General features: G+C 36.5%; 1 protein-coding gene across 5 annotated transcripts in view; it reads right to left on the reverse strand.

Annotated features, from left to right (window-relative positions):
* LOC124646358 (protein spire) overlaps nt 1-16,377 on the reverse strand; it is a 165,745-nt gene extending 149,368 nt beyond the window's left edge. For all 5 annotated transcript variants that reach the window (XM_047186489.1, XM_047186486.1, XM_047186488.1 and 2 more), the window contains exon 1: nt 15,650-16,377. In XM_047186489.1, coding sequence (XP_047042445.1) covers nt 15,650-15,914 — 265 coding nt within the window. In that variant the 5' untranslated portion in view covers nt 15,915-16,377. The remainder of the gene's footprint in view (nt 1-15,649) is intronic.
* Nucleotides 16,378-16,449: the final 72 nt, after the last annotated feature.

Consider the following 16,449-nt stretch of genomic DNA (forward strand, 5'->3'; position numbering starts at 1 on the left):
AATTTCTCAATGTGCAGCATAATTCTTAATTTGATGGCATAGGAGTGCATCTTAGGATTACTTAATATATCGATGGGCTTGGTAAAATAATGGCTATTGCCTAAGACCGTAAATGTTTTAGTACGTGTGTGAGAATCGATCATAGAACAGATAAGCTGTTTGGATAGACGTGACATCAAAATGTGGCGTCACAAATTGTCTATAAAAAGAACTGAAAAACAGATATGAATGTCGCATTTTTTTTTTAACTGCTTGTCTTAAAAAATTATATCGTCTAGTTGCATTAATTATCTTACGACGGATTTCCCTAGAGTACGCCAGAAAAGGATTGGCTTGTTAAAATGTGAGAATCTATTGTTCATTCATTATTTAGCTGAGAATGTTATCTCGGCATCGACGGGGCGGAGGCCTGCTTTGTGGCACGCCGTGGAATCCCTAAGAACCATGTAACTAATTAGAATATAAAGACAGTTATCTCAGTGTAAAATTATTTATAGGCATTTTACCAACATAACACAAACTTGAAGGATGAGTTTATACTAGAAAACATATGTGCAAGTATTCTTAGCCCTTTAGCATGGGAAAGGAATATGCCATCAATTAGGTACTACGGATACACATAAATCCCTAAGTTTCGCTAGAAGGTATACCAGTACGTATTTATTTATTTATTTATTTATACTTCATGTACAAAATAGGTACATTGGCGGACTTAATGCCTCAAGGCATTCTCTACCAGTCAACCATCGGGTTAAAGGGAGAAAATAAATAGGTAGTACAAAAAAAAAGAGAAAGTCATGAATCGATATGAATAAAAACATGATACAATACATAAATACTCAGTACATAACAATATATACACATATATATTATACATACAACATAAAAATAAAATATAAAATCAATAAGAGTACGTATCAATGTTCACGGAACTTGGCTCCCATCCAAGTTAGAAGAAAGCATAATACACTTTAATCTCCAAAGAGTTTTCATTGTATGGAATGAATGCCTAATGAAACAGAACTTAATCTTTGCCAAAGCATCACAGGTGCACGTAATTTGTTAGCTGTCAAAATTGAAAGTGTAGCAAACGCACTAGTGCAGCAATGATTTGTAGATTGTAAGAGATTGTATGCAAGTAAACTTAGGTCTCACTATATATTTCTGCGCAAAAGTAAGATAACTTTGGTATGGTTCTAATAGTTCCTGCCTTGAATATAAGGATTAATGAAATGAATTAAAAGACCACATGATAGCCCTAAGAGGAATTCAAGAATCAGAAATATGTATTACGCCAAACAGGTATTGTCTCACCAACAAACACTAATCCTGATAAAAAGTAATCCAAAATTACGAACAGCAAAAATAAAATACCGTTTACTGAAAACGAACGAAAGTGACTTACAGCAAACGTTACGTATTACATCAACGTTACATTCGACCAGTTGACGGTCCTTGAACTTCATTACAACCACCGTTAAATTTATTGTTTCACTGCCGATCACAAACCGGAAGATTGCAAGCAATTAAAATAACAGAACAACTGTATGATGATGGAAACTGGAAATGTGAAGAAAAATATTAAGTATAAGCTTTACCAGCCGATGCCGCGATGTTGAGAAACCTATTAACTAATATGACGAAAATAATCTGAAAGTACATAAGAAAAACACATGAAACGTACAGGTTGACAACGAAATCTAAATCAAATTCAACGGAGGCAATTATGAAGCAATAAATTATAATAATATCGAAAACAACATTACTGTATAAAGTGATAACAATAAAGACTGTTCATAATTTTAATTATAACAAACACTAGATAAACATAGAAGATTGAGATGGAATTTGTCCAGTAATAGACGTAGGTGAAGATGATTGATTGGCAGATAAAGGTCGATCTGCAATATTATCCATCCGTTAACCTACCTTGAATCATATGGTTGTCACACAAGTTCAGGAGAGTTCAAGGGGATTCTGTCAGTACAAACGACCTCTGGAATCCAGCTGAACAGTGTATTAAAGATAACAAAAATATTCAACGTACGTAGATAAGACGCATCTGGTATACCTAATGGACATGCGCATTTCACAATAATTTCAATACAAGCGACTAATGATTAGGTAGATATTGATAGGTTTATCGTGACCTTAAAATGTACGTAATTATGCATGACGATTTTGTGACATCAATATACATTGACCGTTGATCGAATTTCTTTCAGCTTTAAAAAAAGGGTCTACCATCTCATTTGGTAATGTCAAAGATCCAATTCATTTAGTCATTTAGCAATGAAATTACGTTCTGATTTCATAGGTAATGTTAGAAATTGAAATTCTGCAAAATACAGATCTCAATTTATTGAAGAGTAATTTAGCTAACGAGGCTTTTTAAATACGAGGCAATCAGTCAGACAGAATTTTATAATCCCTAATAGCCATTGGTGAACCACGGTTTTTTTTTTCATTTTACAACGAAAAGAAAAGGAATAGCATCTGATATTCTGCTTAGAGATCTCTATGGTGGGGTAAATACCGATGACTTGGCAAGCGATGGAATTATAAAGATACAAGTAAATTCTGTAACTCTATCAAAACTATCTTCTCTCTAACTAACAATCTAGCAACTCTCAATAACTTTCATTTGCAATACCAAACATAGTTTTTCCACCAACAAAAATACTAGTACAAAAAAAACATATCAATTGAAATGACAATACATTATATCGGACAAACACGCGTTACATGAATGTGACGCATAAAACATAATCTGAGCCCGTTTATCTCAATCAAAGGTCGCTTGTTATCTACCTCTAGATAATAGCACCTACACAAACACGGAGCTATTACTTTAGAAAGTTGATAGATCATCCTTCACAATTGATAATAATTTGGCGGGCGATGCACTGAAGACTTGAGGAAAAATTGGTGGCCTTGTGTAACAAGAATAACAGCATAATTATAGAAGAAAGCATTTACTTATCTATAATTATGTATTAAATTAGAAGAAAGTAAATGGCTGATTGATGCTATTGCCGAATCTTCGGTTTCTTCTCGAAGACAAAAACTGAGAGTCTGCGACTTATCCAAATAACACGCAGGAAGTTATAGGTAGAGGAAAATTGCAGGTGGGAAACCCTTGCTAATCAAACGATCGATAATAACAATTTGCTTGCGGTAAAAGCGCGTGCTACTACTAGAGCGTACGGTACCGATTCGCTTAATTCTACTTTTTTGGTGACATTCAAGTTTTTCTACCCACTGTCAATTCAATTAACCGCAACAAACTAGGAAGAAACATCTTATCTGCAAACTGTAAAAGACGGCGAACATTAATCAAGTTTTTCCCACAGCAAAAACTCATCAAATCATGTAGGACGATAATTAATTTTCCCGTACAAATGGCTTTCACCGCATTTATGGAGCCTATAGCTGCGTTCCAAGGTACGGCAAATAAGGAAGGATTCTGATCGATCGCGTAATTGCGCGCGACGCGGACGGCGACGGCGAGTGTCCGCCCGAGTGTCAAGCGCGTGCCGACGACTTAGGAATCATGCACATTATGAAGATTATTACTCGTTGAGGAAAACCTGTTTAACTATCGATAGCATAAGTGTCCTAGAGAGACTTTGTATTCGACATATGCAAGATACAGCGGATAGGAAGCCTATATCAAAAATTTTGGACTTTGTCACGAGACTTCAATGCTTTTATACGTATTGAGTGATGTATATGGCAAGTAGAATCAGAAATGAAAGATTTCGTAAAAAATGATATTGCAGAAAATATTCCAAATCATTAACAATTTCGTTCTAGACTAATCTTGGAACAATGTGCTTTGGCGTAAAGATTTTAGCATATAATAATGCAGAAATTTTATGCAAGGTACATCTTACCAAAGTAAAAGAAGGGTGACGGAAAATATGCAATGTATCATAACCCTTAAAGTGAATAGTAATCCAATTGGCAGGGAATGTGTGAGATCACGCGACGCGACGCCTACGCCGCTCAAGTATAGTTTGTCTAGGTTATATCTGCCACACACGTTTATGAAATACATGGGCTTACAAAGACGTTTCTATTGCCTGTCGTCTTATTGCAAAATCTTAAATACGATGCCAGACATAATTCCTGGATAACAGAGGTGTGATGTTTATTAAATTCTCAGAATCACATCACATAACTGAAAATTCCAGTTCCTAGTAGTACCTAATATTCTTTCGTGTAGTCTCATAATCCTAACTTAGTAAGGTTCTGTAAGTAAAGGTTAGAATCGTAAACTTTTAGCACCACACCAACAGGTCCCATCTTTGTGGCAACACGCCAACTCCGTCCCGGAGGACGTAAAGCCAAAAATATAGTAGGCAGACACACCTACAATTATTTATTCGTAACTTCTAAACGTAAACACAAAGGCTTACTATAATAGTATTTTCATATTCCTGAAAGGTTATTTACAGCTGTGTGACGTCATGGACCAAAATGGCGGCCGTGACGTCACCAGCTGGCCGAGTATCGATCGACCTTGGCTCCGCAAGGACGTCGACACCCCATCTTAGATACAACATGCAGTTTTGTATCACAATACAACGCTTTACGAATTTAGTTTCATGTACTAAACTTGAATTAATACTTTTATGTTCGAAATTATTTGAAACAACAACGAAATCCTATTTCTATGGCCTGCAAAACAGCCGTTTTTTATACCTCTATGGAGGTTTTGTTAAGAGCAATAACACACCTAATTTAAAAATACCACGTATTCGAACTTGCAGAAGTTTCCATATTATAATCATCGGCAGGGATATTGAGCCCTGACCTTCACCTGCGCAGAAGTGATTTATTGGTTTACTTCCTTATGTGTACAGCATGCTCAAAGCGATCCCAACTCTTCCGCCGAGAGCTCAATATCCGTGCCGATAACTATACTAACGCTGAACGCCTTTTGTGCAAATTGGTCATTAATTACAAAAACCTGTTTAGACTCATATTGACGTAAATAAACAACAAACAATTAATTACTTGTGGGTAGTGTTTGTCGCTTCTATTTAATTGTTTATGAAACCAACTAATTTATCGACACAAGCTAATGAAGTGTATGAGAAAGCAATATAGTAGATTACTTTGCTTTATCTATGAATCGGGAAATAACAATATCTTTTCTGCGAAATAAGAATGATTTTGAGGAAAATTATTTGCTTTATTCACTTACTATTTTTGTTCTGAATAAAAATTAAATAACAGTATGTAAATATGGGCGTTATTACATTATTTATCTCAAGTAACCAAATTCTTTCAAATAAGCAATAATGCCTAATTAAAGAAACTTATAATCAAATAAAACAGGCCCTCTGTTAAAAGTGTAACTTTTATAAAATTGGTACCAAAATGACATCAACATGTATTTGATGTAATTTGCCTGTTCTTGCGATTTAATGCATGTCAACCTTTCTTCAAATAATTCATTAAAACATTAAGAGGACGAATTGGAATTTTTGGCGCCAAGGATCTCAATTTTTCTCAGTAAATACAAAACGGATCAAAATACAACTTGGTTACCTGAAAGTTCATGATATAAACCTTATTTTGTTAGACGTCAAAACATGATTAGGTAACTTTTATAACAGAGAAAAATATATCAAACATACCTCTTTTTAAAAAGAGATTCACATATTATGGGCAAACGGGACCGATTTAAGGCTCTTAACTTTTTTAGTAGTTGAGTATATACATACTCTTTAAAATTGTAGAAGGAATTTTTATCAAATTATCATTTCTAAATAATAAAATTACAAAACCATTTTGTCGCTTACGACTTTTAGTTATAAGCTAGCGCGCGTATTGTTATCCTCGCCCCGCTCAGACGCTCCGACCCCTTTTGGCGCCTTAGATGCGCGTGCCGGTTATGGAATTATTGTTGACCAATTCGTCGCCTTAACGTATTTACAACCAACGTTTCATATCTTTTGCGTACCAAGTGGAGCGCTCACAAATGGTAGTACAAAAGTACCTGTAAGCTATTATTTGAGATGAAACAAAAGCTGCTCACACAATTGATCCCCTAGGCGACCGGCCATTGTTTCATTAACGTACAAACTACAATATTTAAACGTCATCTCTTAGCGAAATAATGAATGTTAACTTCTCGAGAACAATATTTTGCTATTTCGTGCAACTACAAAGCGGTATTTGTTTTTCACAAGCAGATGGAAATAAAAGACCAGGAAATCCGAAAGAAATTCCACAACTATTTTTTTGGATTGTATTATTAAATTATTACAATGTTTGAAGAAATATTTTCATGTGAGCAACTATGTAACGTCGAAACTTGACGATCGCAAAGTATTCTTTATTCATACCAGATCATATTCAGCAGCCATAACTATTTAGATCGATAGCAAGAAAGCATTCACCCTCATCACGATTTCATGAAACACGTGCAACACCAAACTGGCCAACATCTTCAAAACAAACTCAGCAGGCCACTAATCTAAAAAGCCAAGTGTATAAAAAAACTGCAACTTTTTCAAGAATCTCTCTTCTCACGAGGCCTCAGTCTTTTCAATGGCAAGAAATTGTCCATCTTCGCACAATAGATGGCGCACTCGTCCTAGGTCGGGTGTGGTCGGGTCACGAAGTCGTGCGACCACGATCACATTGTTGAACCAGTGGACACCAGCAAACATGAATTTTATTACAATAGCCTGTGCCCTGTTGACTTTCTAGTCGTACAAGTAATGATCGAGAGCTTTTTAATCAATCTTTATTGAAGAACTTCCGAGAAATGAAGATCGATGTTCCATTGAGAAGCCAAACAGATGTTTAGCCTTGATTCGATAGTGGAAAAGCTAATATAAAAGCATTGCTGGGTTAATTTGCGCTGCTACAATCGATATTTGCAATTCCGTGTATTCATCGCAGTGCAGCAATTATGGACTACTAGGAAAATTAATTTATTCGTCGGCTACCTACGTATTGCTGTTAAAAATAGATATTCTACCCCCATCATGGTTTTCAGCACAAAGACCTAGAGAAAGAATAGATTGTAAGACGGCAGGTATGCAGAGTACACGCACCAATAGTACCTAATCATACAAATAAAGCAGACCTACCTAATACAATTCCTTTCAATTCCTCCTCTGTAATATTTGCAGAGCCATCATATTCAATCGTTCGTTCAGCGAATGCCAACACTCGAGCATTTTGTTCGCGTATTTACTCTGTACCTCAAAGTTAACCCGCAACTTTGTAAGTGTCTTAAGAATAAATAAAACGCTAAGGAAATTAAGTAGATACCCAAGTAGCTGAACTATGTTGCGCCAACTTTATTGGTAGGCAATCATTATTAAAATACTTTCGATTTAATGCCTATCTGGCCGTTTAGTGCTTTTGAAATGGCGTTGGCGCTCCAAGCTTAATGAACATTCTTCTTTTAAGAAAATAAGTTGGGTCTTTAATAGGGCCATTCATATACTTTCGGCTGATGTCAAATTACATCACATGGGTAACGTGTAAATTCGAATGTCATTGACTCCCTTAACCCGCCTACCTGTAGCCTCTTCAATTCCAGGAAAATAGGCAGGTAAATAGAAAAAGGCAGTAGGCTGTATTCCGAAGCATTAAGGTTTAAAATAATTAAGTTTATGTCTATTGTTATTTTTTCTGTTCGGAAGCCGTTCCGAGGAAGGCTCTATTTATTGAACTCACAAAAAGGATTCCAACGTTGATCGGTTTTTGTAATGGCCAGTCAAAGAAACCGCCAGTTTTTGCTCGGAAAGAATCCTGTAATTTATTGACGACAACGAATTAATTTTATGATTGGTAAATAAATTGCGAATAGCTTTAGGATTCCAATTTTTTAAAACAGAAAACAAAATAAAACCAGATGCCATGCATCACTTTTATTCGAAAGCACTAAAACTATAACTTTACGTCTAGGCTGGTCAATATTTTGGAAATGGCACGAGCCACCAACTAGCTGCATTCCTAATGTTAGAATTTGCTATTAATATACCGGTATACATAACCTGAAAATGTCACAACAGGCCGAAACGAACGCTTACCGCCAATCACTCCGAATAAATTAGCATACATACCTACTTATTATAGTTCGGCCATTCAGAGAATGCGTTCCTGACACGTCGCGATTGAACTGACGACGTAACTTTGCAATGGCGTTGCAGTTACGATAAAAATATTTTTGCTGGTTGTTTACCGTTTTAACAATTGAGGAGCATTAAAACAACATTATTATATCAATAATCAATGAATGTTATAATTTTGTGCCAAACTGAGTGTCAAATAACTTGGTAAACAATATTTTTCTAAATCTATACTGCGCTATTACAAGGTTATGTCAGCGGTTTATATTTTGTAGTGCTGTGCTAAAAATAACAGGCAAGTATCGTAATCTGTTCTTATACAGTTATAATATAAAATAATACGTTTTGATTTTCTTTTTAAGAATTGGAAAATAATGGACTATAAGACTTAATTATAACGTTTATGAAATATAAAAATAAAACTATGACCAAACCGCATTTTTATACTTAGATTAAAAATGGTAACCCCAAATGGCGTTATGGGCCGCCATTTTGTGACGCTAAAACAGTCGTCCGTTGTCGTTTCGTGCGCATAGACCACGTTTTTCAAGTGTTTTCGATCTGTTTTTATTTGATTACCCGGCTTTTGTTAGACCGAGATATCAGGATTGATTCTGTTATTGATAATAATATAATTATACATGTAGGCGAAGATGATGATGAAGACACCACCTCCTCAAGCAAATCGGAGTCTGATTAATATTCTGTTCGCACATTCAATTCAATGTACTTGTAACAAAGAATAAATAAAACAATTTTATTATATGAATATTACCTTTTTTTGGTTTCCACTTAAATAACTAAAATATAAAACAAATGATTCCGCCAATTTAAAACGAAAATAATCTTAAAATAATGCGGCGGTTCATTTTGAAGGAACGGTAACGAACTCAGTGTTATGTTGTTCCCATCACTAGTCGTGACTAACTGATAGGTGTCAGGAACGCATTCTCTGAACGGCCGAAGTATAGTGATCAAAAAATAAATATTTGCTAATCATGTAGCAACGTAAAAAATGATGTTTGTAAAAAAAATAACTAATCATTGCAACTTTTATTACATTCCATATGGATTGAGGTTATTTTAACTTATTACCAATAAATAACACAAACAGCCGGTTTTAAGCAGAAAAATGTAGTCCACTGTACGAACTGCCACTAATAAAATAGAAATCGTTTCAATACAGTTATGTTCTCATAAAATACATTATCCCGGTATTAAACAATAATCCGGTTTATTTTAGTGTCATAACATGCACCATTCAATGGGACTTTGTGACCCACTGTGGCGTTTTAGGGTTAATTTTATTGAGACGTGTCTTTGAACTTTAAAATATAATAAAAAGCGACAGATTAAGGTCTTTGTGGGTAGAACGAGGACCATTTTATGTGAATGACTTTAATACTCCACTTAAAAAAACGACTTAGAATTAAATAACATGTAACATACATGCATCTGACAAATTACTAATCTATTACTACATTAAGCCGTCTAAAATACAAATAGATACAACTAACTATTGTATCACAACATAATTGATTTCCACATCAATTAACACGGACGCTCCACGCCCCCATTCACGAAAATTCTCATGTCCATTACGACGCAACTACATCCGAAGTATTGGCAAACACTTGAGAGAATTACAGCCTGAGATTAATGACACTAGTTCAACAAACCTAACAGCACAAAGAGATGTATGTAACTATGTAATTTCTCTGACATGCAACGCAAAAAGTCTCTCGAGGCTCGATTGATAATAGGAGTTTGAGACTTTCCGGGACCGAGACCCGTTTCTCACGCGCGGGGTGAGATCGCCTGACAGAACAATACCATCGTATGAATAACTCGGCAAAAAGCGATCTGCACTTGACTGTACTGGTGTATAGTGGTGATCAACTGTGTGTAATCAAGCGGTAAGTTTTTCTAATTAAATAGTATCTACATTTCTGTATTAAATGGATATTTATATGGGCATGTTGTTCCGTGTAAACCATTACCATAATGCTAATTTGTTTACATGTAAGCTTAAGTGTTTATTTGCCTCTATGATAAAACTCCTTAAATTAATAACATATCTCAGAAGTTTGCGACAAATATCCCAAAATCTGAACCCTTAACAAAGTCCTAAAAACATAAAACTTAAGAATTCAAGTCATAACCATCGTTTATGACAAAACTTCGCTGCGACGAAAATCCGCAATGGCGCGTTGCGGGAAAACTTTGAGAGTCACTGTCCCAAGTATTGTGTCAATGAAATGCGAACTGATTATCATAATCGCGTGCGCATCACCTGTGCCTGTCCATTCATTGTAATACATCATTGATTTATTATCAACATGGAACAATAACTCCGGAAGGGATATCTCAGTTTATTCTTAGTTAAAGTAGTAAGAAATGTAAAGGAAAGTGTAAAGAAAACGCAGTGTGAAAACCACTAAGTACATGCTATTAAAAGTTTGAAGCCAGCAAGTTTATAACGTAGAAAATTGAGCTGCTTTTCTGCTGCTATTTATTTAACGGCATGCCTCGCAGTCCTGTATAAAAATATGCAAATAAATACAATTTGTTTCAGTTAAATTGAAGACATTGAAACAATACTGTCAACTAGTTAACACATAGCACTTAATATTTAGCCAAACATAACCTAACCTTGAACGTACGGTATTCCGTGTTTTTGTTCACATCACAGACCACAGACTAATCTGGTTAGTGATTCAGTATATTTTTTAGGCTTCACGCAAAATTAGATAGTTGACAAAAACTTAGATCAGTCGTTTTCAATCGGTCCAAATGGTCAGGTGTCTAATGCTACTACGACTACATAACAGTGGGAAGTAAATAAAAGCCGTAAAATTGTGAATTAGATTCGAATTTAAGATATGGCTTCCCAAGGAAATTATTTGATGGCATGTAAAAGAAGAAGACTATCAAAGCAACGGGTAGCATTTTCTTTAAGTGGTCGAAAATAACGTTTGATTCATATCTGAAACTTAGAAAAAATTTAAAAGGTCAAAAGATGTCTCAAGGGCACCTAAAACAATCGGTAATATATTCCTGTAAAGACCACCATTAATATTGAAGACAGTTACACTTTTACAAAACTAATCAGGTCGCAACATTCTCGAGAAAAATCACGGTAATACAGTAATTGACTCCTTAACCTACAAACAAAATGCATTTAAAATCTAAATTAACATCGAAAAATCGATTCGTAATATTGTGCAAGAATCGATCGTCAGACTACATAAACAAATCGAATGACATCTCGAAGATAGCAAACTTGTCACTTACAGCGTCGGTCTTGTTAGCAAGTGTTCTGCGAATATGGGTCAGCGGTAAATAGCCTAATAGAAACATGCATGCAAAATAGCTTAAATTGCAAGGCAATGTATGAGCGCTGTCAGCAATGATTGGTGTGTGGCACTTCGGCCAGTGTCGGGCACTGTCGGCCAGCTTCACTGTTCAACCTGCGGCCCGATGCTTTATGTGCGGCGCTGAAGGTACGACTGTTATGCCCATCTGCGAATGATTAATACGCGAATAATACGCCACGAAAATGTTTTGTTCCAAAAAGGTCGTGTGGAAAATATTGCGCGGCTTGCTAACGGTTTCTCATCTCGTTTTCAAGGTCCGCTGTGAACGAAGGTTATTACATTTTCTTCTTTTTGACAAACACGTTCGTAGCTTTAAATAGGCTACCCCTTTTGTGTCTTTAAAGGTCATCGCAACTTTATTAGAAGAGGACAAGGTGTCTGCGTTCACTGCATTATAATAAGCTGTATCTCCGCTGAGGGTTTGAATGTAACAATATGACAACTTGGGCGGCAGATGACTCCCACTTACAAGCTACATGGTACGATATCATGTCCTGCCTATTTGCAGTGCGGTCTAGAATTCTAGATACATAGAAATTGTCACACGGCACCTAGCAATCACTAGAACAGGCTATTTGTGTGAAGGCGTTACACTGAAATGTTAGCCGGGACATATAAGATGTGAACTCGTTTCCAATAAATTTTGATTAGGCATTTGTTATTGGATACAGCTTGTTCTGGCCTATGAATACATAGACACACTTATGTTATTTTCTTTAGGAAAGTATGTCAATTGAGAATCTAGACACACGGCAGTGTGTCCGCCAAGTTCGAGCAAAAAAGCGACACACCGGCCGTGGGTTATATTACACGAACCATTTCGGGCCAAATTCGACCCCCCTGTAACTCAAAATCTATTTTATTTACGCATATCAAATTTCTAGTATCTGTTGAGACCCCCTCACTTATCTAAAATACAAAATTTCATTAATATACCTATTGTAGGTCTTGAGATATTGACGTCAGAAAATCGCTATTTTTACTATACACTTATTCACTGACTCACTCATCAAAAACCTAGACCACTTCCAATGGTCGTATTGACTTGAAATTTGGCATGGAGGTAGGTCTTTATGTCAAGTTAAAGGGAAAAATCTGAAAATGGCCAAGTGTGAGTCGGTTTCAAAATAATGAAGGTGTTTTATACCCGGTGTAAATTTATTCCCCTAAGGAACTAAAACGAACTAAATTTATCTATATTTATATAATATATCTTCGAATGGTACAAAGGTTTGTATTTAGTCAAAGTAAAGTAAAAATCTGAAAACGGCCAAGTGTGAATTACTTTCGAAAATAACGAATGTGTAACTTTGATCCACGAACATAATATATGATAACATGTCATGTCAGTCAGTTGGTAAATCTAGTCCATTTAGTTAATCTAGTTCATTTCTTTGTAAGAAACATAGTGCATATTAAAAAATCTAAAAAATAGTATAAATGAGACATTTCTTTAACTAACTTCATCATAAGAAAAAAAATAAAATAAACAACCTTACAAAAATAAATGAAATCCCACCCAAAACAAAAATGTGAAAGACTGCCAAGTTCGATAATATGGGAATGCTTCGCCTATAAAAGAAGTGAGATCTGAATAAGTACCAAGTTCCATACACATACCTCAGTTAAAAATAGTTACTTTTTAATGATGATTACTTGGCAAGTTTTAATAGAAAATTAAATACTTGATTCATTGCGTTTAGTAGGTTTATAACAAGGTGTATGAAAACTTGCCAAGTAACATCATTAAAAAAGTAACTATTTTTAACTGAGGTATGTGTATGGAACTTGGTACTTATTCAGATCTCACTTCTTTTATAGGCGAAGCATTCCCATATTATCGAACTTGGCAGTCTTTCACATTTTTGTTTTGGGTGGGATGGTTATTCAATCATCGGCTGTTTTTGATGAAAAGTATAATGTGTGTAGTGTTGCGGAAAATTTGTTGCGGGGTTAATTCTCCAATCAAATTAACTTTTAGCTACAACTGGGCAACTAGTATTTAAACATATTATGTAGAAGTTGTATTACATGTCATTATATTTTATTGCAAATTAAACTTGCTAAGGTAGGTACTATTAAAGATCAGAAACCCGTTACTAAAGCATGGAAAGACGCACCGATGATCCTGTTAGATCTTTCAAGTAAATTAAAATGTTTAATGTCTCAACAGTTCTTAGAAGTCAACCTTCCGGTTTAGTGCATTTCATTGATCACTAAATTGACAAAAATAAACTAAACCCACGTCGAACGTCTTTTTCATCAACTTTATAAACTCCTAAGTTAATCAATGTTTCTATTTATATCGAATGTTTTGGCGAAGTTATTACGATAGGCAGTAAGGAAATACTTGTTCAAGGTAAATAGGACGAACTTCGGGAGTAAACAAACCTACCTGCAGATATAAAACCGACGTAATATGTTCAGGCTAAAGGTTCGTGTCGACTACTCTGTAACGCTCGGTATTAAAAGACAAGCAAACTTTGGGAGTACATCTTTAGCTCGAAAATGTAGGCCATCTTAGCTGCTAGCTTTCGAGGCAACCGAACCCCACAGGCTATCGATCTTAAGCTACGTTTAAAGCTTCGCATCTTGTTTTAATTAGTTCTTAGGAATTTTCACAGCAATACCAATAATTTTGTCACTATTTCATAGACTTTTTAAAACTATAAACCACAGACTTAACGGATTTTAGGAGGATTTAAATGAATGATTCAAGTATCGCATAACACAGAAATTCTGCGAAAATGACAGATCAATCGCAAAAAGTTCGTCTTCATTTCAACTAGTCCTGTCTTTCATGTGCCTTTACCTGTCTCTAAAATTTTACCTGCGATGCCGGTTGCGTGCTAGTCAAAGCATACCTTTACTGAAATAATAACATGACTTGTATGTGCGTAAACGTGGGAGCTTTCGTAAAAGGAACATGTTATGAGTAAGTAAGCCTAAATCGATACGACATGGTTTTGCTAAGTTATTCATTTGGACTCAATAATAACTGGAGCATTGGGGGGCTTTACCACGGTAATAGGTTTGTATAATTCTAGTACTTATTCTGAAGAAAAGTTTATGTACCCATTTGTTTTGGCATCGACTTTTTTTGCCAAACTACTAAGACACGAGCAGATTTACACTATAATTTTCTACATCATCAGGGGAAACCCCTAATTCCGCAGGAAATTGGAACGCAAGATGGGGATTTTGACAAACTTCTAAATAAGACGCAACAATTCTAGTACTTTGTGAAGTCTACTCGATATTTTCGATTTCAAAGACATGCTTGCAATTATCTTACAAGAAAGCATTGATGTTATATTTCTCCCGTTCATAAGTTATAATGAAGATAACCAGCGAACATTATGCTGAAAGTAATTGCTGAGAGGCTAATCCTATCAATGAGTTTCTTCACGTATAGAAATTCCAAGCAGACTTAAAGTCTTCGTAAAATATAGATGAATGCATTGATGCGGTCGAAGAATGTTCTGATAGCATCTATGGCGGTTTTATGCGGAGTTTGGTTATCTAAACTATGCGGTGCATGATTATTAGCATGCAACATTATTGCATTATTGGGTATCGGACGCCAATCTTTCCGGGTAGATACGTCGGCAAGATTGAGGAAATAATTTGCAAGTTTTGAGATAGGAGGATGAAATATAATTGCTGCGAATGTTCACCCACGATGAGAAACAAATTTTATACGACGGTTTTATTTTTTTATTCAGTGATGCGAATCAAAGTTGAAACAATTTGTCGAAATAATGAGGTAGGTACGTAATGTTATGTTCAGGATTTTTATCATAATGAGTGTGTTAGTGAACTTGATAAGTCAAGTGTAATCACAATACAGACTGATTTAAATAATTGTTAGTACTAATTAGCAACAATAGGTGCTCCATACCGCTGATGCAACTTTGCCGATAGCAGAAGGTCGCCAATTTGTGAAAATAGTCTCTTTCTAACTAATAACCTATGATAACATAAGATTGACTGCTACACAATGATAGTCATTGTTATGTTAATTTATGAAATAAATTGGGTAGGTAAGTAACTATTGTTATCACTTTTTAGTTTGGTGATAAACTCTTATTGACGTGTCCGATAAAACAGTTTGGCCATGCATAAATTTTGTAATAAAATGTATCAGAAGTAAGATGTTTGTGTACTGACCTCCTGGATGCAGCAGCGTGCTGGGGTGCACGGTGCCGTCCTTGTGCAGCAGCACATGGCGCGGCTCCGTCACCAGGAACCCGGCGGGCCCGTCCGTCAGGCACTTCTGGAAGCAGCGCGCCGCCTGGTAGAACAGCGCCCACGCGTGCTCCTCGCTGATGGTGGAGTTGAACGCTTGCAGTATCTGCTGCAGCGTGATGCAGTCCGCCGCATCCAGCGAGAACTCCGTCCCGCCGGGAGCGCCGGCGTTCTCCTTGCGCATCATCGCGCCTAGCCCGCCGGCCCACCACCATCCATCCTCGGAACCAACAACACAACCACTGCGACACCTATCGATCGCACTCAATTCACCAGTTGATCGTATCACTGAAAATTTTCACTGAATCATGTAAATAATTTTTGTAAACTACATAATACAAATGCGTGTTATTGTCACCGTGCTCCCCCCCGAAACGTCACTGTCACTTTTCGTTGGCAAGTGGGTGGCGTGAATTTTTTTCGTAATGTTTTGGGTTGTCGCGATCTCGTTGGCGCGTGCGCGCTGCGGCCGGGGCGACACGTGACGCGTGGTGCGGCGGCGACGGCTCGGCGCGGACTGGCGGCGCGCGGCCCCAGCCTCCGCGATAACGTGCGCCAAGCCCCGGAACCACTTCCTAGTTTCCCGGCTTTTCCATCAGGAGCTCACTAGCCGGCCCGCAGCCTGTGTACCCCGGGAGCAACTCACTTGGTAGCCGATATCCGACTTCGCAAATCGGAATCCTAGATAAGATATTAGCTAAGCGATTATATCACTATTCGAA

This window comes from Helicoverpa zea, chromosome 3 (assembly GCF_022581195.2).
Source record: "Helicoverpa zea isolate HzStark_Cry1AcR chromosome 3, ilHelZeax1.1, whole genome shotgun sequence".
Taxonomy (NCBI): Eukaryota; Metazoa; Arthropoda; class Insecta; order Lepidoptera; family Noctuidae; genus Helicoverpa; species Helicoverpa zea.